At 40.5% G+C, this 27,007-nt stretch overlaps 2 protein-coding genes across 2 annotated transcripts in view; one reads left to right on the top strand and one right to left on the bottom strand.

Moving 5' to 3' along the window:
• The window catches only part of FMN1 (formin 1), a 431,558-nt gene that overhangs the window by 37,739 nt on the left and 366,812 nt on the right, over window positions 1-27,007 (bottom strand). Inside the window, exon 14 of the mRNA XM_043555725.1 lies at window positions 5,727-5,778. Within this exon, the coding sequence (XP_043411660.1) occupies window positions 5,727-5,778 (52 nt within the window). The remainder of the gene's footprint in view (window positions 1-5,726; window positions 5,779-27,007) is intronic.
• LOC122468829 (securin-like) lies at window positions 3,310-4,082 on the top strand. Its single transcript, XM_043555726.1, has one exon. It carries the CDS (start codon window positions 3,321-3,323, stop codon window positions 3,807-3,809), a length of 489 nt encoding a protein of 162 aa, XP_043411661.1. The 5' UTR covers window positions 3,310-3,320; the 3' UTR covers window positions 3,810-4,082.

Here is a 27,007-nt window from a genome sequence, read left to right on the forward strand (position 1 = left end):
GCAGACAGCCGGGGCCTCCCAAGCAGCCCTTCTTGGAGGCGCTAGCTTTGTAGCAATTTATAGCTCTGCACTTGGTCCCCCACTCCCAGCCCCCACCCACCCAAAGCCTCACAAGCTCATTTGCCATGAGCAAGAACACTTAAATAAATGGCCCCCTTTTCTAGGGTGTTGGAAACTAATCAAAGCAGGAATGGCTGGCCAGGTTTACTACTCAGTGCTCTATCATCTGTTCAGACACAGCGTTGTTGGTTTTTTTTTTTTTTTTTTTTTTTTTTTTGTGGCCATCCTGAACACTGAGCTTCTAATGGAGCTCTATTCAATGGTAATTGTAAAACCCTGAAGCCCCGTCACTATTACAGAGAATACTTTCATCTCGTTCTCAGTTATTGGGCAATATGTATCTCATAAGATTTTATCACATTTCACAGATGAACTGTTAATTGATTCCATGGCTATGATTAGGTGAGACCCAAGCTGGAGCTGTGGCTCCGAGTCCCATAAATTCTTTGTGCTTCTGTAAAGAATAAATCTGTTTTTAATGCAAATTAAAACTACTGGCCAGGGAATTTTGGCTCCCAGTTATTAAAAGACTGGAAGTGCATAAGTGGAGAAAGGCAATAACTGTGGTAATTTCTTAAGGGACTCTCCTATAATTCCAAACATACATATTTTGGAGCAAAACCAGTAAGGCAAGAAAGTAGCAATGTCCGCTTTCACACCAGACATGACTCCTAACTCTGTGGCAGTCACAATACTGATAAAACCAAATGCATGCTCTATGGCATATGCTTTTATTTCATTCGAAATGAAAATTATATTGACTGTGGAGAGTTACATAACCCACAGGGACAGGCCATGCGTTTCTTATAGAGCCATGGGACTTTAGAATTGGAAGGGACTTATAGGTCAACTTGTCCGATGTTCTCATTCTAGAGATGAGAAAACCGAGACCTGGAAAGATTGAACGACTTTATTCATTGGCAGAGTGGGGCCTACCACTTGGGTCTCTTGATTCCCAATGAAATGCTTTTTCCACTCACCCTTCTGTTGTTCATGTTCGTTGACACAGGCATTTAAAAAATAAAAATAGCTTTTTTTTTTCCTGTTACCACTTTATTTATTAAAACAAGTTTTTTTTAATGTTTATTCATTCTTTTGAGACACAGAGACAGAGCATGAGAGGGAGAGGGGCAGAGAGAGAGAAGGAGACGCAGAATCTGAAACAGGCTCTACTCTGAGCTGTCAGCACAGAGCCTGATGCGGGGCTCGATCTAACAAACCGCGAGATCGTGACCTGAGCCGAAGTCGGACGCTTAACCCGACTGAGCCACCCAGGCGTCCCTCCTGTTACCACTTTAGACACAGTTGCCCCCGATATTTACTCTCCAGGAGAGCACACTGTCATTTTTTTTTCTCTTCCTTATGGTCACCTTCTATGCAGGAACATATTTATTTGTGCATTAACAGAGAAGAGAAAGTCTTCAGAGGAGCAAATTCTCTTCCTATCTTCCAGCAGGATATAGTGAAGAGTACAGAAACTCCAGTCCTTGTGCTTCATGGATCGCCCCAGCACCCCTGGCTTTATCCGGAGTCTAGATCGTGAGACCAAGATATTGCAAATACTTGTGTAGTTTCAGAGAGGGCCAGCGTTGCCTGTCGAGTTATCACAGAGCTTCAGAAAAGCCTGTTATGGTCTTGGGAGCCTCACTTTTTCCATCCTAAACTGGAGCTAACCATGTACCCTCACCGCCTCTCACCCTGGGGATTTGTGAGGCTTTGTTTGCTAACCCTCAAAGGGGATGAAAACTAGAGGAAAGACTGACTTACAGCATTTCCACCCTGCTGTGTATTTCAGAAACTAAGAAAGCAAGTGAACTTCTTCCGAGGAACCAAAGCAAACAAAGTCCCAGGGGATGGCCTGGCTTTGGCACTCTGCAACTTTGACAGAGATGAAGTTGCTCTGAGGCAGTACCTTACTGGACTTCAGTGTTATCCATTTGTTCAAGGGAAAGCTAAAGGTTAGCTTATAAACCTACAACTATGTTATAAGGTCTAGGTCACTGTCCTCCCGAAAACTGTTTCTATTTAGCAACTAGTGGAATTTTCTCCAGTGGACAAAGGGGCAATCATGCTTTCTGAAATTTCTATCTGTCAGCAGATAACTCTAAAATAGCTTTCAATTTTTAGAACACTGATTTCTAATCATATGTTATGTTTTATAAAACTTTTTTTACCTCACCCTGTTCCCTCTTTTCCTCTCTGCTATGATCCCTTATCTGAGGTCTATCTTTTTAATTCGACTAAATATTTTTAGAGTGCAGACAACGATTCTATCGAAGGGCCCATAGCAAAGTGAACTGTTTTATGATGCCAGAGCGGAACACATCCACTTATTGTTTTCCATGCGTGCCTTTAGAAACTGCTTAGGAAAAGCAAATATTCCTTAGCCTCAGAGTAAATTGTTTCTCTTGAGGATAAGACATAAGAATTTACTAAATCTCACATGAATATTGCAACACTGACCACCAACCTCCTTAAACAGTGCGACCAAACAACTGTGGTTTCTACATTAAAGATGGGATCTAACATATTTCATGTATGACATGAAAGCTACGCTACCTTCACCACAAAGTCACGGAAAACGCTGACAACCAGAATTTATGACTCCCCTCAGCATAGCTAATGCACAGCAGCAGCTTCGGCCCCTCCAAGGTGGGCCCCCTTTTCCTTCAAGCAAGAATCTTGAAGAAATATTAGAAATTTGACATCCACCCCGGAAACCAAATTTCTGTTTGGCCGGACACCAATGTGCCCTTGTTGACAGTCTCTTCTGAATATGCAGACTGTTTTCTGTAACACAGACATTCGTTTTACACATAGAGGAAGGGAAGACTTAATACAGGGAAGAGGCCAACCAAGAGGCACAAAAATCTAGGGAACCGCTGCAGGCTGAGTCTTGGAAGAGTCTGGCTTTTGGCTCTTACGTGAGTGAACTGAGAGGTCCTGATCCAGAATGGCTACCCTGATCTTTGTTGATAAGGAAAATGGAGACCCAGGCACCTGTGTGGCTCCCAAGGATGGGCAGAAGCTGCAGTCTAGGCCTCCAGGCAAAACTTTAAATTTTTTTTTAATGTTTATTTATTTTTGACAGAGAGAGAGAGAGAGAGCGAGAGAGAGAGAGAGAGAGAGAGAGAGAGAGAGAGAGCATGAGCATGGGAGAGGCAGAGAGAGAGGGAGACAGAATCCGAAGCAGGCTCCAGGCTCTGAGCTGTCAGCACAGAGCCCAACGAGGGCTCGAACTCAGACCGTGAGATCATGACATGAGCCGAAGTTGGACACTCAACGGACTGAGCCTCCCAGGCACCCCTCCAGTCAAAACTTTAGATGGGAGATCTCAGGTTTCAACACCAGGTATAGGCAAAATGTCTGATGCTCATGCAGCCTTACCTAAAGCTACCAGAAAGGCTTTGAGAACTGTCAAGAGAGCTACGGAAAATTCAGTAAAGAACGACGGACCTCTCAAACAGAAGCAGCCAAACTTCTCTGCCAAAAAGGTAACTGAGAAGACTGTCAAAGCAAAAAACACTGTTCCAGCCTTGGATGACACCTATCCTGAAATAGAAAAATTCTTTCCCTTCAATCCTTTAGATTTTGAGAGTTTTGACCTGCCTGAAGAGCACCAGATTGCATACCTCCTCTTGAATGGAGTGCCTCTCATGATCCTTGATGAGGAGAGGGAACTTGAAAAGCTGTTACACCTGGGCCCCACCTTCACCTCTAAAGATGCCCTCTCAACCATGGGAGTCTAATCTGTTGCAGTCTCAAGCGTTCTGTCGACCCTGGATATTTAATTGCCACCAGTTTGCGATGACTTAGGTATTTAAATTTCTTAGCACTTAATAGTTTGTCTGTTTTGTATTAATAAAGCAATTCTTTAATAAAAAAAAGAGGCACAAAAATCTAAAGACATAATCATGCGATTATTCTGGTTTTCACAGATGATGATGCTTGGATGATAACTGTGACTCAAGAACATGTCTGCACTTAGAAAAATTTAGGATTTGCCTTAATTTCACTTTCATCTGTAGTTTAATTTTTTTTTAAATTTTTTGTTTATTTATTCTTGAGAGAGACAGTGCAAGAGAGAGAGAGCATAAGCGGGTGGGCAGAGCGAGAGAGGGACACAGAATCTGAAGCAGGCTCCAGGCTCTGAGTTGTTAGCACAGAGCCCAGTGTGGGGCTTGAACTCATGAGCCATGAGATCATGACCTGAGCCGAAGTCAGACGCTTAACCGACTGAGTCACCCAGGCTCCCCCATCTGTATTTTAATTTTACTGGCAATTGAAGGTAGAACAAGATGTTGGTGCTCGTCAAAGCAGAGCAGACAGACCGTCTGTAGGATTTCAGAACTCTTGAAAATTGTGGCTAGACAAGAGGAAATAGTTCATTTCTAGAGTCTGTATATTTGCATTTAATGAACTGCTCTCCTCACACATTTATAAAGTTGGTCTTTCTTATAGGCTGTTTCCTAACCCTACCCCTCATTTAATTTTCTAGTCCTTTTAGAACTGGCACCAGCAAAATGTATCCAATTCTCTCTGCTGAATATGAGAATGCCTCAGTATGTTCCCACTCACCCTTTTAAGAGGGAGACATACCCAAGCTGACTAACCTGGTCAAATGACAAAAACTCCGATCGAGAACCAGAGCCAATGCTTATTGGGTGAACTGGATGGTTCCATTCTGCTGTCTATTAAGAGAGAGAAGCGCAAAGAAGAGGCCTGCAGTGGGCAAGGGGTTGAACAGAAGACCTTGGAGATCTCTTCCAATTTCTGGGGTACTTTTCATATATACAGGTCAGTCCCTCCTCCCCACTTGCCCCTTGTTTCCAGTATCGCCTCAGATCTGAGGAAAGACATAAGTCTCTTAGGTGTTTGGTTTAGTTTAGTTGTAATGCTATGAAGGATCACACTGTTCCTAACTTCCATAAAGTGGTTCAGGAGCAGAGAAATAAAGGAGAGGCAGACAGTGTCATGACGTGTATGACACATGTCAACCAATCACTTCTGAACGGTTCTGTGCTCTTTGAGGAGAAATATTCCCAAGTCCTGTCATAGTGCTTTCCCTCCAGCTCCTGACAGAATCTTATTGCTCATGGATGCATAGCCTCAACAAATGGGGCCAAAAGAACGGCCAGTCAGACATTATGCTAAGTAAAATAAGCATGCCATAAAATGAAAAATACTGTATTGATTTCGTTTATATGAGGTATCTAGAGTGGCCAAAGTCTCAGAGACAGGAAGTAGAATAACGGTTGCCAGGAGCTGGGGTGGGGGAGAAGACTGCGCAGTTATGGTTTGATGGGTACAGAGTTCCATATGGAGATACTAAGTTCTGGAGATAGATGAGTGATGGTCACCCAGCAGTAAGAATGCACTTAATAATAACAATGATAAAAAGGAACAGCTAGGGGTGCCTGGGTGGCTCGGTTGGTTAAGTGTCCAACTCTTGATCTCGACACAGGTCATTATCTCACAGTTTTGTTCATGAGTTTGAAACCCGCCTGGGGCTCTGTGCTGAGTGCGGAGCCTGCTTGTGATTCTCTCTCTCTGTCTCTCCTTGCCCCTCCCCTGCTTGTGTTCTCTCAAAATCAATAAGTAAACTTAAAAAAAAAAATGGAACAGTTAGCCACAGAAAGGACTAAGGCCAAGTTAGAGCCACTTACCTTTTCTGCGCATTCTCCAAATGACTTTCTTCCATTTTATGCTCTTTTTTGGCTGCAAGAAAGAAATAATTATTATTAAAACAGCACTTTCTTCCATCATATCTTTTGTGTAATCTTTTCTTTTTAATGGTTATTTATTTTTGAGAGAGAGAGGAGAGAGAAAGGAAGGAAGGAAGGAAGGAAGGAAGGAAGGAAGGAAGGAAGGAAGGACGAAAGAAAGAGTATGAGAGGGGGAGGGGCAGAGAGAGACACAGAATCTGAAGCAGGCTCCAGGCTCTGAGCTCTCAGCACAGAGCAGGATGCAGGGCTCAAACTCATGAACTGTGAGATCATGACCTGAGACCTGAGCCAAAGTCAGACACTCAGCCAACTGAGCCACCCAGGCATCCCATGTTTTGCATAATCTTCTAACTTTAATTACCACGTTATCAAAATAATTCTGAATTCAGGGGTTGGCGGCCCAAACCACATGTCCTGGAGATAGCTCCCAATTGGCTATATCTCCCACCCCCACTTTCTTGAGAACAACTATAGCCAATGGTGGCCATATAACTTACTATTCTCACTAGGACACGTCTGAGACTGAAAGAAGGTGATAACTAATAATTACACCTTGATGAAAACATAAATTGCAACAATCCTGGCCAGATTGGTACATGTAGTCACCCCAGCTACAGCTGCCCTCTTTGTGAGCTTTGCCATGTATTTGGCACTCTCCCCACCCCTCCCCAAACATCAGAAACCCTGTACCATTTACAGCACTTCTGCTCAGGTCCAGATAAAATCACCGGAACCTTTGCATGCACTGTCTCTATACCCAGGGACTCCTTTGGCAGTCTGTGGAAGCCTACGGTCTCCTTTCTCAGAATACTGATTTTAAATGTCTTGAAAAAACTACTTAAGACTACTAAGGAAACCCATCATACTGAGATACAACCCTGAATTTAGAGATTAGGAATTTATGGTGTTCTGTGAAACTATTTATTCAGGAGGCTTCATTTTTGGGTAGTGCTTTTATAGATTTCTCTCTAATCAGAAAAATAACACTGTTATACACGATAATAGCACTCTTTCACTTTAAAAATGTCTAGAAGGGGGGCCTGGGAGGCTCCATCGGTTAAGTATCTGACTCTTGATTTCAGCTCAGGTCATGATCCCAGGGTCATGGGATCGGGCCCCACATTGGGCTCTGTGCTGATAGCATGGAGCCTGCTTGGGATTCTTTCTCTCCCTCTCTCTCTGCCCCTCCTCCACGCACACTCTGTTTCTAAATAAATAAATAAATAAATAAATAAATAAATAAATAAATAAACAAATAAGCAAACAAGCAAGCTTAAAAATGTCTAGAAAAATAGGCAAGTCGTAATCCATAAAAGCCCTAAGGTTCCTTTCATTGAAGACTACAATGGTGTGGGAGGGAGGGGAAAGTGGATGATGGGCATTGAGGAAGGCACCTGTTGGGATGAGCACTGGGTGTTGTATGGAAACCAATTTGACAATAAATTTCATATAAACAAACAAACAAACAAACGAACAAACAGACTATAATGGTATAAAGTGAATAGGAAAGAAAATCCATCATATCTATTAGGGCCTATGTCATGATACTTCAAGGTAAAAGGTGTTAAAGGATTTTAAAATGCCACTATTTAATTAAGCCTAACTCTGCTATGTACTACCTGTGTCACTGTGGTCAAGTTACTCAGGACCAACTGCATAGTTATTAACTCATCTGTCCTATAAGAATAGCCCCAGGGGGAGCCTGGGTGGCGCAGTCGGTTAAGCGTCCGACTTCAGCCAGGTCACGATCTCGCGGTCCGTGAGTTCGAGCCCCGCGTCGGGCTCTGGGCTGATGGCTCAGAGCCTGGAGCCTGTTTCCGATTCTGTGTCTCCCTCTCTCTCTGCCCCTCCCCCGTTCATGCTCTGTCTCTCTCTGTCCCAAAAATAAATAAACGTTGAAAAAAAAAAAATTAAAAAAAAAAAAAAAAAGAATAGCCCCAGTGACTACCCTCACACAGCTGTTGTAAAGATACACATCGAAGGCTTAGCACATAAAATATGATCAACAAATGACATGACAGATATTACTAGTATGTCATCATCAACATCATTGATATTAAAACGCAAATTTTATTAAGTTACTCCTCTGCTCAAAACCTTTCAAAGGCTTGTCGTCACCCTTGACATAACCTCTAATATCTTCATGACGTCCCATTCAGCCCTGCAGGTCCGCTCCCTGGCTCCTCTGGGACACCACCTCCTCTTTGCCAAGTTCATTCCTTTCCACACTCGCTGGCCAGCTTGTCGATGCTTGAGTGCACTGAGCATGCGCACTGGGGGTGTCTGCACTTGCCACGCCTCTCTGGGACACCTTGCCTACAGTCTCTGCCTGACTGGCTTCCTTACAGTATTCAGGTCTCAGCTCAGGTATCACCCTCTCTGACTTGACTAAATAAAAGATCACCCCTTGTGGCACATCCCCATCCCCTCGCCCAACTCTCTCTGCCACCGCACACTACCCCTTTTCTGCCCAGCCTCTATCTACCTGGTAGACTATTCATTGTCTCATTCATTTATGATAAGACAACTGAATGTAAGCTCCAGGAAAGAAGCAACTTCATCTGGCTTGTCTTCTGCTGAGCCTTAAACATGGGAAGAGTGCCTATATATTCAATAAATTATTTTACTTGACAAATGCACTTATTGGATAAACATTGCTTAAAAAGAAAGAGGCTAGGTTTCCTAAGCATAAAACTTGATATTTAGAATACAAACACAGGTTTAGAGAAGAATGTCAGGCTGAAGTTATTTACTATTATCTCAACGTCCAGGAAATGTCAATTAACAAAACTTCCTAAGTGCTGTGGCCAACCGCGTGAGGCAGAACTCAGGATCGTTAAAGTCCAGCTCTGCCACTTGAGTGTCTGGGACAAGTCACACGTTTCAGCTTCCATCTCTGTAAAATGAAGATGGTAACTCCTCCCTGCACCTACATATGAAGGCTACATGAAAAGGGGACAAGGCTTGCTTGAATCAGAACCTCTGCAGCCAGACCTCTGATGGCTCCATGTCATGTTGAGACCACTGGGGGTTCAAGCTTCCAGTGGGATGGCTGTTTTGACAAAGTTAAATGCTGCTGGAGCATAGGGGAAAGAGCTTGGGCTCTGCAGCAGGTGGGCCCAGGTTGGCTGTGCTCTGTCACATATTAACCGAAAGACCTTGGGGAAGTCACTTAACTCCTCTGAGCCTTACCCATAAAACTGGAATGGTAAGATCTCCCTTGCAAGGTGGTTGTGACCTTTGGAGGTACTGAACATGAGGGATCAACACACATGAGACACTCAACAATGCAGCCATTTATTATCTGACTGGTGAGAAGCAAATGCCAGTAGTCATTATTCCAGCTGTCTGCCTATGGAAAGAGTACTGCAAAATTTCAAGCAAACTTTCCTTTCTTTCTTACGGAGGTCAACAATACTCTCAATAGAGGGTATTTTTGCTTGTGATCATTTTCAAGTCACATCAGGTGTGCTCTGCCCAGAACCTCACTATTTTTCCCATTTTACTTACAAAGCTGACATCTTTATCAAGGTGCCTAAGCAAGGCTTGTCTACAGGAGGGTGTTCCCTGTGTCAGTCATTTAATTTGCTGTTTCAGTCCTTTTTTTTTTTTTTTATCCTCAGGGGGGAAAAAAAAAGAAGACAGAAACTGATGTATAATTTGCAAATACCTGGGAGTCAAAGGGATAGGTGTGAGGGGCTTATGATTTTTCTACTTAATGATAACTGACTTATCAATCTCTGACCTGATTAAACTGAATCACTTCTCATATACTAAATGAAAGATAATGATGCAAGGGGTCTACTTATCAAGGTAATTTTCTGAGAGCAAAGATTCCTTCTTTAACCTCTAGCATCTATGATCTACAACGGGTTCCTTGCATTGCACAGGAAACCCAGGTCTCTGCACTGCACCCAAGTTACCAACTTAAAAGGCAAACTGGATCATGCCATTCCTGTGCTTATGTGTTCATGAGCTTCTTCTCTGTACAGGGTGAAGTACACTCACACTGCATAGTAAGCCCTTCGCAACCTGGCTCCTGCTACTTCCCACTATGTGCCCCATCCTCCTGTCTCGTACGACTCTGTGCTGTTCTTGCCACTCAACCTGTTTTCTTGTACCTTTAGCTTTAGGAACACTGTTTCTCCTGCTTTGAATCCCTCCTCCTCCCTGCCTTCTCCTTCCCAAACAACCCCACTGTTAATGTCTTGTCTTCCTTCAAAAACTGAGCTTTAAAGTTACTCCTTTCATGAAGACCTCCACGGGGTCCTTTATCAACTGGTGACCTGTTCTTTCTGTGCAGCCCAACAACACTGTGTTCACATATGTGGGGCACAGTACTGACACCATTTGCTGGCAGTCTGCTTTTCCTAGTAGACTCAGTGTTTCAGGGCAGGAACCAAAATCTATCTCACAATGGAATTTCAGAATCCACTTCTCTCAACTTTAACACCTGGTAGGCACTCCATCTCTCTGACAGATGAATCAACTGAAAGCAAGGGGCCCACACTAGTGGAACACAGTCCCTTATTATCTCCCCAATGGGGAATCAGAGTCCATTTCCTGGCACAGCTATTTATAATATTCATTTTCTGTTTTCAACAAGATAGAAGAGAGTATAAGAGAATCAAAGAGTGAGAGAGTACTGACTTTCATCCTGGTATATCCTATGTTAGATCAATATGTTATATAGAATGACAGATCATAGATACAAATAACATTGACCCTGAGTTTTGTCTGTATTGGACTAAAATGTTCGAATAGAGTGATTATGAAAAATGTAGAGTTTTTAGAAAAAAAATGACACTTCCAGAAAATATTCGGACTATGAACACTTGTCACCTAAATGTACCAAAATATTCAAGGTTTTATCCTCAAGAGGGTGGTATTCATGCACTGAGAGTGGCTGAAGAAGGACGTCACTCTTCAAAGAAAGTGTGGGTTTTATGCCAAAGATAATTAAGTCATATTTATGGATACCCATCTGGGAGGTAGTAAAGAGTGGAATGAGGGAAAGGGATAGAGGTTGGAATATCTTCCCAGTATTCTTTACACAGTCTATTACACTTTAATATACCATGGTTTATGGACCTGACATGGTTGGTATAAACCAACAGGACGCACAGTAAAGAAGCTGTTTTTATTACAGCTCTCCAAATAGAGGAGCCAGGTGATGCTAACAAGGAAACAAAGGGACTGCACTCCACTTCATGTGGTATCCATCTGATGTGAACATGGCAGCCATTTGTCATTTCTTAGAAAATTGCCCTGTCACGCACTTTCTAGGAGAAAAGAATGCTTTCACCAACAGAGGCAACAGCACATGAACACTGGAAAGAGGGATGACTTTTCAATATTTGAGAGGGGAAAAATATACATATGTGGAACCACTGAGTTATGGGGACATCTTATATCTTACATTTTTCCTCTCAGTATACTTGCCCCAAAAGGATGCTATCTGCCTATCTCATCTTCCCGTTTTATTAGTTTTCCTGGTTGTGGTTAAATTAGGATGATCGTTTCTGGTCTGTCATAGAGTTTACATTTGCAAATGTCTAGTTGGATGGTTAACTTGAAGAGCGGGGGCCGTCTGAGGTTTTCTGGGAAAATTGGTGTGAGGCTGGGTAGATGCATGCTATCAAGGTTCCCAGTATATGGGTATAATGTGATTTCTAGGTCACCTGTCTAAGACTAAAGTGGAGTAGAAAACACAGGCTTTTGGTGAAAGTACTAAGTAAAAGACACTGTATCAGAAGACTTTGAAGAGTCCTTTGGAGTCATAAAATCAAAAGAACCTAGGTACAGGGAGTCTTAGAAGTCATTTAGTCTAACTCTCAGGCTGATTGAGTGGGGATCCTCCTGTGTTCAGACAGACTTTCCAGATCTCATCATTTTCATCATTTTTATCTGCCCTTTTCAGCTGCCTTTATAACTGAACCTGAATATTCTTATGGGCATCAAAAAACCTAAATATTGGTATCACCTTAACTTGGGCACTTGGGGCTTTTCTCAACCAAAGTTCTTCATCTGAACTATAGAATGTGGGAAGTGATTTGGCCAGCTATTTTCTAAGTTCCCCCCAACTCATATGTACATAATTTAGGACCATTTTATTTAAAAATTTTTAAGTTTATTTATTTTGAGGGAGTGTGTGTGTGTGTGTGTGTGTGTGTGTGAGTGAGAGAGAGAGAGAGAGAGAGAGAGAGAGAGAGAGAGAGAGAGAGAGAGAGCACGAGTGAGCGAGCATGAGCAGGGGAGGAGCAGAGAGAGAATTCCAAGCAGGCTCCATACTGCCAACACAGAGCCCCATGAAGGGCTTGATCTTATAAACCGTGAGACTATGACCTGAGCAGAAATCAAGAGTCAGATGCTTAACCAACTGAGCCACCTGGGTACCCCAAGTAGTACCATTTTAGATGGTAGGGAGGTGTTAATTCATTATACACAATGATGGCAACAGAACTTAATTCTCTCATAAATGGTTGCAAAAAGTGAGTCCTGATACAATCAAGCTTACAAATAACTAATGATCTTAGGTCATTTCCATTTTTATATTTCAAAATGTGGGCATAATATTAAAATACCTCATAAAATATCTTACTGATGTAATAATTTGAATGAGAAAAATCTCCCTGGTTATATAATAAAAGAATTGCATGATTCTTTTATATTCTGTGATGACTGTAATAATTATTTGTGTAGGTGAGGAATATAGTTTAAGAGGTCACAATATAACTCTAAGTGCTCATTAGATTTTGCATCTGGTTTGTTCTTTATAGTAATTATAAAAAAAAAGTAAAAATTTTATCCATTCACAACTCTAGAAGGTAATCAGGCTAAGAGTACAATTGGGATCTAAATGAAATAAATTTATCCACAGTTCACAAGTCAACCCACTGTAAAAGCTTTCTAACTTTTTTTTTGGTCTAATAACTTTTTTTTCCCTCACCTTCGATGAGACTTTCACCCCCACAGGTTAAGTTTTCAACCACTCCCCATATGGACACAACACTCAATCTTTAGAATGTAGGAGAATTCTCATTTCTTCATGAGAATTCTTCTCATGAGCATAAGCAAATGCTCATTCTTCTTAAAGGCAACCATTTATTTAGCTGTTAATAGTCTGTGATCTTTTTTCCCCTGCTTTGGTATAGTCCAGTGATGTCCTTCAATTCTGTACAACTATCTGTACACAGCAATTTTTTTTGGCATCAAGGGATGCAGATGCAATTACTTGAGAAAATTCGTAAGACCGCATAATCCATAACCTAACTATAACTTAGTCCAACGATTTATTGTTACAGAAATAAGAAAGTGAAATAAGAAAGGGAATGACTCTCCTGTATCTAGGTCTCGACTCATAAGCCAATATAGGTCCCAGGGTTCCCTGCTGCTTCCCAACAGGCTAGATTTCCCTCTAGAATGCTCAAATAGTAAGGTGGTATCTTGAAGTTGCACTAAACGGCACATTTTCCATAGGAGTATATACATCAGAGAGAAAGTGCCAACCACAATGGAATTTCAGCTTTCATTCTAAATTTCCTGACTCTTGATGCTTCAAAACAGACATTGGGGGTAAAACTTAGAATGATCCAGTGAGAGGCTCATTAACATTAATGGGAGTCAGGTGGATGCATTCTCAAACAGGGCCTGAAATTCTCCATTTTACCTCATCCTGTAAGCCTGTGTATACCTTTAACTTATCAGCATTGGCAGATGTGACATCTCTTTTGAAAAAAAAAAAAAAAAGTTTTTACTTGGAGTTATTTTTTCACCAATATTTCTAAACAAACATGCTTATAAAATATAATTTTCACTTAAAGAATATACATAACTCCTGTTTTCTATAGTGTTTACCCTGTCTCCCTGCCATCTTGTTCCCAATGGGAAGGCTCATCCCTTCCACAGTGCTTTAGAATTCTTTCAGAGACCATGTAGGGATAAGTGAACTCTGTGGTCTCATCACTCAGGGAGAAGACACCAAATGAATCATCATTTAGGAAATGTTAGGAATTGCAAAGAAGCTAGATGTGAAAAAGAGGGCTGCTCCCATTTTGTTTCATCAAGAATCCTGATGACATTTCAAAGCCAATGGGGTTCAGAGTCACAAGCCTCTACATAACCATTTGGTGATAAATTGCAGGTATGCTAATATTGAAAGAAGGTCTCCTTTCCCAAACTACTCTGTCCTATCTTGGAATTAGCACTAGCATAAAAGTGTGTAATTTCTGGAAGGTATGGACTATATTTTTAAATTTGTATTCAAAATTTAGCACTTAAGACCATAAACTTAGTGTTTAAAAATCAATTTGTTGCTTCCTTAATTGATGAGAATGACTACAAAAGCAGCTACTAGTTTGAATTTGTAAGCCAGTTTATGAGCAAAATGGTAACAGGCTCCATGCTCATTTTTCTCTCTGATTTAAAGCAGTGCTCTTCAAAAGCAGGGCCTCATCTTTTTTTTTTTTTCATAGCATTTTAGTACTTGATTTTCAACAGATATTTCTTTAAGCACTGCATTAACAAATGGAAAAAAAAATTGGCACCAATTGGGTTCTTTGGGTTTCCCAAAACTGCCTCTGATGACTATCTCTGTTATTTAGGGCCATCATTTAATTCTTTGTATCTCAACTTGTCCATCTGTATACTGGATAAAATGAAACCCTACACCTGAGAACCAGCTACAATAAACCTAAGAAATTACCTAGTGTAAACAAAGTGAACAAAGTTTATAAGTGAACAAAGTTAAATAATGAGGGACCGAATAAATATTGGATTTTATGATAATGGAATAGTGTACTGAACTGTGACCCCTTCAGCCCACCAGTCACAGCTAATGGGATCCAAGGATAGTCAATCCTTGGGCTGATCAACTGCTTAGGAAGCAGTTCAATACAACTGACTGGAATAATCAGGTTGGTGGTCATGGTGGTGATGATGAAGATGAAGAAGAAGGAAGAGGAGGAGGGGGGGGAGGAGAATATTCACTGAGTACTGTGTCTCAGGTAATAATGCTAAGGGGTTTACATAGATCATTTAACCTTTTCAACTAATCGGATGAGTTCTACATTGTGGATAACAGTGGAACCAAAGCTTCAAATCACTCCATTACTTTCCAGTTGTTGGCCTTGAGCAAGTTAAGTTTAACTTGTTTAACACTGAGTTCTCTAACCTATAAATGAAAGTAATAATAGGACCTATATTAGACAGTTGTTGTAATAATTAAATGAGATATTTGTAAGGTGCTCGGCCATCCCACTTGGTACATTAGCTCAGTAAATGTTAATTATTACAATCATTACAACCACTACCACAACAGTTCTAAGTTGCTCAGTGACCTTTGCTTGGTCAATTTTTCTTGGGCTTCCATGAGACTCATTTGAGTAGTTGAGCATCCTGTTTTTCCTTCAGTAACATGTCTATCCCTACAACAAACTCCCTAAGACCTGATGCAAATGCACTAGATCCAAATATCCCACAAATCAGGTTTTCAAAGGGTATCATGGTGATAAAATTCAGAATACAAAGCAGTAAATACAGTGAGACTAAATTATATTACAATGTATGCCACGGAAATAAATTATGTATCTATTAAAAATATCAGAAAGTAATATACCAAAATATTATAGTTGCTATTTCTGCCTTTCTGGCTGATAGGCTTTTTATTTTTCATATGATTCTTTTTTAAGAATTAGCATCATTTAATATAATCAGAAAAAAATAATTGTATTTGGAAGCAGAGGCAGAGCATACGGAAAGTGACTTGCCCAAGGTCATACAACTAACTTGGGGCAAAAAAGAACTTGTTCCTTTACCCATTGTTTTTTTCACTATACCACACTGTTATTCTTTACATGTTCCTGCTTAAGAACTCTAAAACTGTCATATCATTATAGACTAGAAAATTACAGAAATAAGAATTCATAACTGGAAAAACAAGTATTCGAATGAATAAGTTAAATTGAAAGGCATAGTCACCTATATTAAAGCCCTAAAGCACACACACACACACACACGTAAATTTTACCATTTCTATAAAGTAACCATCCCACATATTTTTATGAATTGTCCAGAAATATATACAATGTGAAGAATGATTTTGATCACATTATAAAGATGCAAACTCAGATAAAAGCCATTATGCATGGTCAGAGATCTTAATAGATTAAGATTGGTTTTAACTAATCAAAAACAAAGAGAGGAAAAAGAAAGCCATACTCATATTTCAGATAAAATATTACATGGTACCCATACCTTTACAAAGTAGATTTCTTGTTCATCTAGATTTATTTATACTAACCCACTTACATTTTTTGTAGCATAAAACATTTGTTAAATAATTGAAACCCTTCAGAAAAACAAGTATTCCTGTGTTTAGTCATGAATGTACATAAGTAATCATAGAACATCCATTGCCATCCTTAAACGGGACTTCTTTTCGAACCCTGGCAAAGGTGTAGTGTACTTGGGAAACCAGATTTATAGGGCAACTAAAAAACTGAAACTGAGAAAATTCTCACTGTCGTGATATCTGTTATTGCTCTGGGTATCAAAATAATCCATCAAATTTGCTTTCTTACAGTCAAGAATTTGTCATAGTTGGGGATTTAAATTGGTCCGCTAAAAATGGTACCCAAGAATTATACCCTAACTTCAAGAGTTGTGATGCTACCAAGAATATAGGTGCAGGGAAGGCAAGGGATAGTTTGTCTCTTGGGAGGTACGTCCAAGAAAGGAAAACACTAGGTGAACTGTGATTCCCCAAGAAGACACTGTAGAAGACATTTTCCACATTAAAGCACACTTAATTTGCTCTGCCAGTAGAAGTTATGCAGGACTATTAGCGCAAGTGATCCTTATCAGAGTCAGTAAAAAAGAAACAAAGAAATGAGGTTTGGTTTTAAAACTGACCATCCCACTTAGAAGTCTGCTGGGTAAAAGTGCTGATGGTGAGTTTAACAGAATTTGGGGTGGTCTCTCAGGACCCACATCCTCCTTTCCTGCCCCCCACCCCCACTTTTAACAAATCTTTATAATTTCTCCCAGATTTTAAAATAACTCCTCATTGTAGAACATGTGGATATCTGAGGGAAAAAAAAAAGAAAAAAAGACGAAAATAGTGCAGAAGGCTTTCTTATGTAATAGCCTCTGCTAATATTTTGATTCATTTCCCTAAATGTAGGTGTACGTTTAGAATCACAAAGCCACGTGTGCTGGTTTATATAGTTGAGGTCATACTGAATATATAATTAAGTTTCTTGCTTTTTCATTTAACATGTTGAAGAATAGGTCAACTTTTAAATGAATACTTTTAAGATACTTTATCATTTGCCATTTAATTGGTAATGATTGAAAAATAATTGTTGGAAAATAAGCCTTTTTTTCCAAAGTGGGTATGAAACCAATTCAAATAAAATAATTTTCTACAAACCCATGACAGCATTTCAAAATGATTTTCTGACAACGATTCTTCAGTAATATCTTTTAGGAGAAAAATGTTTGGTTATGAAGGACTATTAAAACATTATCAAATGTACTTAAAGCAGATTTTCTTTTGATTCAACCTGGAAATGATCTGTTGCTTTACTCTTTAGTTGTCTGCTTTCTGTAGCTTAGTAGAGAAATGTTTTAGATGGCCACAAGTATTAAAATCATGTCTTGGGGTGCCTGGGTGGCTCAGTCGGTTAGGTGCCCAACTTCGGCTCAGGTCATGATCTCGCGGTCCAAGTTCGAGCCCCGCGTCCGGCTCTGTGCTGACAGCTCGGAGCCTGGAGCCTGTTTCAGATTCTGTGTCTCCCTCTCTCTCTGACCCTCCCCCATTCATGCTCTGTCTGTCTCTATCTCAAAAATAAACGTTAAAAATTAAAAAAAAAAATGTCTTAGGCTGCAAAATCAGTTAAAATTTCTTTCCGCTGTGTTTAAACCGAATATGTCTGTTCTGTATTTGGAAAATACAGGTTAAAGAAAATATCCTTAACAGGAAAAAATACTGAGGGTCAGTATATGCTTGGAAGCAAGTGTGAGGACTCTGAATATAAGACAAGATACACACACGCATGCGCACACACACACCTCCCGCCCCTCAGCAGGGAATAAGTCTCCCTTAAAATCTGAGTGGAGGAAATGGTCAAATATTAGGTAAATTGGAGAAGTGCCATGGTCTCCTTTAGGCAGGGACCTGAAGCTAATTGTGCAAATGGCATAAAGCTGATTTCAGAAAGGGGGGGGGGGGGGGGGGGAAGCTCCTGAAACCAGAGGCTTGAAATGTTTTACTGGAGAAAAACCATAGCATTACCTCCTCCTGTGGGATGATAACAATGATTTATGAAGCTGAAGTCATTTCTTGTGATTGCGCTTCGGGGAGATTGGTTTCACATGATCTGTGAAGCCAGGCGATGCAAGCTGAGGAACCACCCCACATGTTCAACTCAGGCTAGGATCTGCCCTCTTCAAGGGGATTCCAGAGCTCCGCGGAGGGGGAGGAAAAGCTATTGCTTTCTGATCCATGAACCACCTTCTCCCCTCCCACAAGCTCATTAGGTGTACACACGGCTCTCTTATTCTCTCTCCTTTTAAAAGTATTACTACTCCTGCATTGTAAATGCGCAGCAGGATAGTAGCAAAGCCGAGATTAATTCCCCATGGATTTATATGGCTCGTTCTCACCCACCATGACTTGCACCATTTCAAAGGTGCTTATGCTGCTGTTTTTATGGCTGGTCACTAACTTCATTCTGGCACATGGCTGTTGGCGCCATGACACGGAGCGAACATTTTATACCTGAATTAAAGTGGATATTTGACAGTTTCTGTCAGAAAGTTCAGAGCAAAGAATTTGTGGGACAAGATTTATTGCCTATTTTATATGGGATACATCTGTTTCTTTGCTAGCTTTGGTCCTTCCCTTAAAAAAATTTAAAGAAGTTTCCCCCCAAAATATAATGACTGACAGAAAAAAAAAAGCCAAAGCAGAAGAAAAATATGGTCAAAAGTTGGGTATTTAGAACCTGGTTGAAACACACACACACACACACACACACACACACACACACACACACACACACAACAAACAAAAAGATACACTTCTCATTCTGAGGAGGAAAAATGACTCAGAGTCATGAATAAAAGCTCAGTGAAACAATGCTGTTATCATTGGCAATTATTTTATGGCTGGTTTAATGCCACTTATATAATGAAGTTAAAAACTTGAGTGCATAACCTACCATTTTCTGCAGACCTGAAACACAGGACTGGAAAGAATAATCTGCCTTTGATATACTTTTTAAGATTTCACCATCCTAAACGGTGAGCTATATAATAAGTCCAACCACATCAGCATTAAACAAAAGAAAATTACAGATATTTAAACATTTAAAATTGATATGCCTAATGATAAATGCAGACAGTTTCCAACTGCAATCCATCAACATAATGTGAAGGGTGTATGCAAACTTCATCTCCATCTAAAACCTCTTCCTATTGTAGCAAGGAAGCACCATAGCAGAGATTCATGATTATATAAACACTGGGCTCAACCTGGAACCCTGTATGACAAGACAGGCTACTTTTTCTTGTAACTGCTGTGGGACAGCCTTTGATTCTGTACTGCAAAATTGAAAATCAAACTTCCACTCTTAAAGATTCTGAAAAGCTGATTTTTAATTACTTTAGGTTATATGCATCCTTCTTCTAAAACTATTAAACATTACAGATAGAGCCTTCTTTAATGGCTCTCTGCACCCCAGCCTCTGCTCCCCCAACACATATCCTCATCCTCTCCCAAGACTCAACTACTGTTACCAGTTTGAGGTAACAGAACTTCTTTTGAGTGTCCTTGTGCAACGGTGCCAGGTTTTTTCTTTTTTTCTTTCTCTTTTGATGTTTATTCATTTTGAAAGAGGGAGAGCATTTGCGCATGAGCAGGAGGAGGGGCAGAGAGAGAGGGAGGGAGAGAGAGAATCCCAAGCAGGCTTCACGTTGACAGCGCAGAGCCCCACGCAGGGCTTGATCTCACGAACTGTGAGATCATGACCTGAGCCGAGATCAAGAGTTGGACGCTTAACTGACCGAGCCACCCAGGCAACCCCATCACCAGGCTTTTTGAAGTCAGACATAGGAAAGTACACTTGCTTGCTCATCAAGGGATGCATGGCTTTAATTTTAGTGGAGACTGTCAAATAGTCCTCCACAATGAGAGTACCATTTTATATTCCTCACAGTCAATAACTGATAATACCAAACTTTCTAACTTTTGCAAATCACATAGATTTTAGTACAAATCCTTACTACCTATATTGCAAATATATTTCCCCATGGTTTTGCTTGTCTTTGGACTTAGTTTATAATATCTTTCATTTGTAAGTTTAATTGTAAAGCAGTCGATAAATACTTCCTTCGTGTCTTTATATACATAATACATTTTTTTTTTCTTTTTTGTCTTTTGTCTTTGTATATTTAAGTCATTCATTATATGGCATTGTGCGGGGTAGGACTCCACTTTTTTGGAGAAGCACTGCTCAAACAGCATTGATGTTCTAAATGATAACCAGAGCATGCAAATAATGGCTTGTCCTCTCTCACATTTAAACACGTTATTTCTTTTCCCTTCACATTGCCTTGGCTAGGGTTTTCTGCCTCTGGGTAAAGTTGGCCTATTTGTGTTTTTTGTGATTACAGATGTATTTGGATATATCTCCACCGTTTATTTACCAGGCTTTCTAGCTATTTACTATTTCCCCTTTCCTGACTTGTGTTGGAGTCCCCGAATTGCCTTTGCTTCATTTTTTCTTCACCCGCTTGAAAATGATAATTTTAACTTTCTGATGGGTGAATACGTGTAAGTTTCAACATCCCATAACACAAATATTTGTGATTCTAAGAGTATCTAGAGTTAATTACCCCTCTAAACCCTAACTCTGAGCAACGTAAGAGTGGCCTGGCTCTCTCCTCTCTCCTGCCAAATCTCACGGCTACATTCTATGCCACACCCCACGCTGATATCGTCTGCAACTTTACTTTCAGATTACCAAGAACAAAATTTTTACAATTAATATTTAAGCATCATTTTATGAGTTTACTTGTTCATTACACATTTTGCCACTCTGTTTCTTCCTGGATTCATTTCCTGATTGAAGGAGTACAACCTCAAGAGAGGATTTATCAATAGTCAACTTCTTAGGCTCTGTGTGTCTCCAAAGAATTCACTTCCCCCTTTCACTTTCATGACAGCTTGGCTAATGTACAATTATAGCTTAAAAATTAGTTTTCTTTAGGATTTTCCACATAGCACTCCATTGTTTCCTTGCATTCTGTGTTGCTGCTGAGAACTTTGTTATTTCGCTCTCAGAATTTTTCTAAATCCTATTTCTCAAATTTGATTATAAAGAGTTAAAGGTATACATATGTGTGCATTCATTGTTAGGCACTTGAAGAGCTCTTTCAATAAAGGACACAATGTTGGGGGAGCTTGGGGGGCTTAGCTGGTTAAGCATTGGACCTTGATTTTGGCTCAGGTCACTATCTCACAATTCGTCAGTTCGAGCCCTACATGGGGCTTTGTGCTGACAGAGTGGAGCCTGCTTGGGATCCTCTGTCTCCCTCTCTCTGCCCCTCTTCTGCTCATGTGCTCTCTCAAAAATAAACGTTTAAAAAAAAGATGCAATGTCTTTCTCTTCATTTCTAGGGAGTAATCTCATATTGAGTATTTCTTCCTCTCTTGACTTCTATTAAGTGGACGTTGGATTAAATAGATTAAGTTTCTAAATATAGTTTTTAGATCTCAGCATTTCTCCATGCTTTCCAGATATTTCTCTCCTTAAGCTGTATTCTAGAAGATTCCCTTAACTTCATCTATCTTTGAATTCACTAATTTGTTTTCAGTGATGTCTACTTTACTATTCTGTGCATTCACTGATCTTTTTTTTAAAAAAAAATTTATCAACTCAAACTTTCATTTCTTTTTTTTTTTTTTTTTTTTTTTTTTAATTTTTTTTTTTTTTTCAACGTTTATTTATTTTTGGGACAGAGAGAGACAGAGCATGAACGGGGGAGGGGCAGAGAGAGAGGGAGACACAGAATCGGAAACAGGCTCCAGGCTCTGAGCCATCAGCCCAGATCCTGACGCGGGGCTCGAACTCACGGACCGCGAGATCGTGACCTGGCTGAAGTCGGACGCTTAACCGACTGCGCCACCCAGGCGCCCCTCAAACTTTCATTTCTATGTTCTCTAGTGGATTCTTTTATATGGAGTGTTGGCCTCCTGTAATTTTTTTGAGATTACGAAACACATGTTCTGAAGACCTGTTCTGCCTACAAGTGTATTTTCTCAGGTGTATGCTCCGCTTGTTGAGTTTGTTGGCTTTCCTCAACTGTTGATCCTGGATGGAGAACCCCCATTTCTAGTTGAATCTCACCATTAGGTAGGTACAGGACTAGGATATGCTGCAGCTCATATTTGAGTTATTTGGGGGAACACAGAGGAGGGGCAGAATATTTCATGAGGCAGGGTACTCTGTCATATCCCGAGACATCCCAAGGCACAGCTCTGTCTCTACCACCCAAGAGCCCCTTTCATGGCCCTGCCTCAGAAGTAGATACTTCCTGTTATAGTTGCATACTCCAGGGTGTGGCCAAAGGTGCTGTCTCTGTAAAATAAAATTCCCCCAAGAGTGGCAATTCCAAGGAACTGCTTAAATTTCAAAATTCAAAGTTTTGCATTCCCCCCCCCCATAGATTTATGATGATAAGGTATATCACACATATTTTCCTAGGTTTTAAAACCAAATAAAATGCCAAAGTAGCAGTTTCACTGTTACTATCACAAGTAATGATATGGGGATATCAATAATCATAATTAACCACTTGAACATGAATACGTATGTTAAAGGAGCTGTGTGGAAAGAAAGCCACACAGATGGTACAGAATGCTTTATAGGTAACTTTCACATTTGCAAAGTTTTCTCCACAGATTGGGCTTCTCTTAACTCATAAGCGAGAGGCACAGTGCCTGGAGTCCTAACAGTCTACTGCAAAAACAGTGGAAGGCCATGTTGGAGCTGTACGCCCCTGCCAGAAGCCATGTGCTTCCTTTTTTACAGTTCTATAAAATGGCATCGGCATCTGTGAATAAATAAGATTTAATTTAAGTGCTAGAAGCCACACACAGTTGGGAGAACAAGGGCTTGGGAATGGCAGCACATGCTATCACCAACAGATACCACAGTGCAGTCATGGGGAGGACTGGGGGGTAGACGCATGGGCAGGAGTGGGTAAGGAAGGCAGTTTTGAAACTCCTTGGTCACTTTATTATTGATTATAGGAAATAAACATGCACATAGTTTGAAAGGGAACATGTCCCATTTCCTTCATGCCATGAAATGCAAGTCTACTTGGGTAGGATGTGGAGTCCCACAGTGATTGGCAGAGGCTCGGAATCTTACATACATTCCTTACTTCCAATATATCATACGTTACTGATGCGTTAGCTGCATATAGGTAATGCTTTATAGTTAGCACACATTCTCAGAAACAGTGCTTCTATTATTATTTTTATCATGAATGACAAAGTACTTTTCAGTGGCAGCCAGACACTTTTGCCCATGTTCAATATTGGTCAATATCTCAACCATTCTGATTGCTTTCTCCATCCCCTCCACCGGCTCTTCCTCCTCTTCTCCCTCTTACACTCTAAATATATTCAGCTCCCAACGTCGTCCTCCATTCTATCGTCATATAATTAGCTAAATACACTGCTACCATTCTTCTGCTGATGAATCTCAAGTTTGTATTGTCGACTCCAAACTACATTCTCAACATGCACATTTACATTTCCCCTGCCCTGTTGGACACCATGACATGAAAGCTGTCCAGGAATTTGAATTCTCCCCGAGTCCCTGACCACAACACAAACCTGTTCTTTTCATAGTCTCCCACCACTCATAAATGGCATCACCGGTCACTAAGAGGATCAAAACGCGGAAATTATTTTTAGGCACCCCCCCCCTTCGACGCCAAGATCAAAATCATAACCAAATCCTTGCATTTTCTACTTCTAAAATATACCATATTTTTCTATCTCAACTTCTACCACTCTGGCCCAAAGCACTATTGTTTTTCACGTGAGTTACTTCAATCACCTCCTTATATCTACTCCTGCCCGCTTCCACTGATTTTCTACATAGCAATCAGAATAATCCTTTAAAATATAAACGCAATCATATCACTTTCATTTTACAGACTCTTCTAAGGCTTCCCACTGAATATTGAATGAAATACAAAGCCCTTTTCATGGCCTTCAGGGCACAGTGTGTACAGTTTGCCTCAGTTCCCAGGGCACTAGCCCATTCTGGTTTCTCAGTAGGCCAAGCTCTCACCCACTTCACGGCTGCCACCCATGATATTCCTTCTACCTGGGATGTTTTTCTTCCTACATTTCCCATGACTAGAGCTTGCCCTGGGTTAAATGTCAGCTTAAAAGAGAGGCCTTCTCACCACTCTTTTAAAGTAGGTTTCTTTATTTTTTTTTTTTTAATGCTTATTTGAGAGAGAGAGTGAGAGAGTGTCTGCAAGAGCAGGGGAGAAGGAGAGAGACGGAGAGAGACAGAAAGAGACAGAGAGAGAGAATATCTCAAGCAGGCTCCATGCCCAGGGCAGACCATGATGCTGGGCTCGATCCCGTGAACTGTGAGATCATGACCTGAGCTGAAATCAAGAGTCAGATGCTCAACTGACTGAGCCACTCAGGCACCCCTTAAAGTAGGTTTCTTAAAACTCTGCCCCCCCACCAAACCTAAACATCCCACGAGTTGTAATATACAATATTACAACGTAATATACATTGGGTTAGGTATTTTAATTATAAGTTTATCTATTCTGTTCATGACTATATAAACAATGCCTGGCACAGAATCTCACTCACCGTAGGCACTCAACATTGGTTGAATGAATTTTCTCTACTATTCTATATATGGTAATTGTCCTACTGTAGTCACATCTGTTTAGGATTGGCTCTCCAGCCCAGGCTATGAGATCTTGAAGCCAGGGAGCTGTCTCTTGCCTTTGCTTGGCACAATATCCAATACATTATGGGCCTATACATAATAAATAAATGGTTACAATTAGGCACTCAGTAATCTTTTTTCAAACTGTATTAGACCTGACACACAAAATCATCTTGGGAGATGTTGTTTAGAGTAAGTAGTCCTGAGAGGTTAAAAAAGATTGGTAATAATCAGAGGCCAAGGAAACCATGGATAAGGTCTATTTGGATAACAAAACTTGAATGATGGAAACAAGTTTGAAATAGTAGTCAGAAATAACTCCAAGGGAGACCCAAAGGAGCTGGTTCTCTCTCTGGATGTCTAAATCTACCTGACACTGACTTAGCGTGATTCCTGGAAAAGGAAGATCTCTCAGAGAATCCCTTCCCTCATATGTCAAGAAGGCCTGATGTTAGCTTCTTTCACAAGGACAGTGGAAGGGCAAAGGAGATGCTTTAATGTCAAATGCCTTGTAGTCCACTGGAGAAAAAGCACTCTAAGAATGGAAGAATCTCTGGGGAACCTGCTTACTTCAGCCCAAGAGGATATATGTCAATGGTAATGGTGTTGAATAAGATTGAAGTCGAATTCCGTAGAAAAAAAAGTTTCCCTGATACTAAGAAAAAGCAAAACAGACCAACAGGAAATGCTCAGAAACTGACAGATCAAGCTGTAGGAAGATTTAGTGAAAAGAGAGCAAAACAGAATCAAAGGATTCTAGGGAAGCATAAACCAATTTCACAAGAAACAGGGAAGGAGTGAGAGAAACAAGGGTGGTTTCCCTTGACATCCTTCCTAATCCACTGTTGAGTCCAGTCTGAGTCCAGTCCAAGACTGGACTGCTTTGTCCTATTTCTAACTCATGCCTACCTATGAGTTTACTTTGGAAATTTTGTGTAGGAACCAAGACAGATGTGCTTTACATTAGAACACTAGGTGTTATCACACAGAATAGTTTCATTAAAATATTCTAGGTAGTTTCCAGATAGCAACAAAGCTGTGGAAATACTATTTTGGATGCCCTTCCCACTTTTCTTAGTACTGGCTCTTTCCAGAGTTATTCATTCTTATGTCTTTCAACTACTTTCTGAATAAACAAGTTCAGAAAACACAAACGTCTGCCCACAACTGATGCCTTCACCCTGTCGTGAAACTAAATAAAGCTACGAGGGGATTAAAAGAGAGGTTAAAGGGATGGCATTTCCCTCAGGCTTACTGCCATGTCTCCATTAGGTTCTGGGTATGTGTTTGCTTTTATAGCTCTCTTTCATGAATAGATGGTGTGAGACAGAAGTCCTATTTCCAAGGTTCATTTTACTGAGTGGCCTATAGTCAGACTTTCCAAGAAGAAAAGTGGAAAATCATGGTCCAAGCAGCATTACTGTCCATTAAGGGACCAAAGAGAATCCTGGACCTCATCCACTCAACAGCTTAGACTATTATTTATGAGTAGCAAAATGATTGTTTTAGGGTCTCAGGAGCATTATTTTGGGCTGGATTTGTGGCATTAAGTCCCAGCTAATCATAATGATCTAATTTTACATTCCCATCACTTTACTTACGGATTATCACCATTGCATTATTTTTTTTAATTTTTAGAATTATTTTATTTTTGAGAGAGAGAGAGAGAACAGGTGGGGGAGGGGCAGAGAGAGAGGGAGACACAGAATCCCAAGTAGGCTCCAGGCTCCAAGCCGTCAGTGCAGAGCCCGACGCAGGGCTCAAACTGTGAGATCATGACCTGAGCTGAAGTCAGACAAATGCTTAACCGACTGAGCCACCCAGTTGCCCCAGCCATTGCATTATTAAAGTAAGAAAAAAAGAATGCTTGAGGAATCTTGCCAATCTAGAAAGAAAGTACAATGTGTGAGAAATTAGAATCAGTTCTAATGCTTGTACTACTTCATAACAAAAGGGTTCTAGTCATTTCATGTTATTGTCTTGTTTATCTTTCCAAAGTCCCAATGAAGGAAAGAGGATATACAAACCACTGGCTCTTCTTTACAGTGGAGTTGATGACAGAAAGGGAAAGGAGTGTTGGACCAAGAAAAACATGGTTTACTCATGCAATGCAATAATCTACAGCAGTTAAAAGAATTAGATCCATATGTATCAATATAGACAGGTTTTCAAACAATCTTGGGTGAAAAAGTGGAATGGTGAATGGTAAACCCAGTAGGATTC

Source organism: Prionailurus bengalensis, chromosome B3 (genome assembly GCF_016509475.1).
Source record: "Prionailurus bengalensis isolate Pbe53 chromosome B3, Fcat_Pben_1.1_paternal_pri, whole genome shotgun sequence".
In the NCBI taxonomy this organism is placed as follows: Eukaryota; Metazoa; Chordata; class Mammalia; order Carnivora; family Felidae; genus Prionailurus; species Prionailurus bengalensis.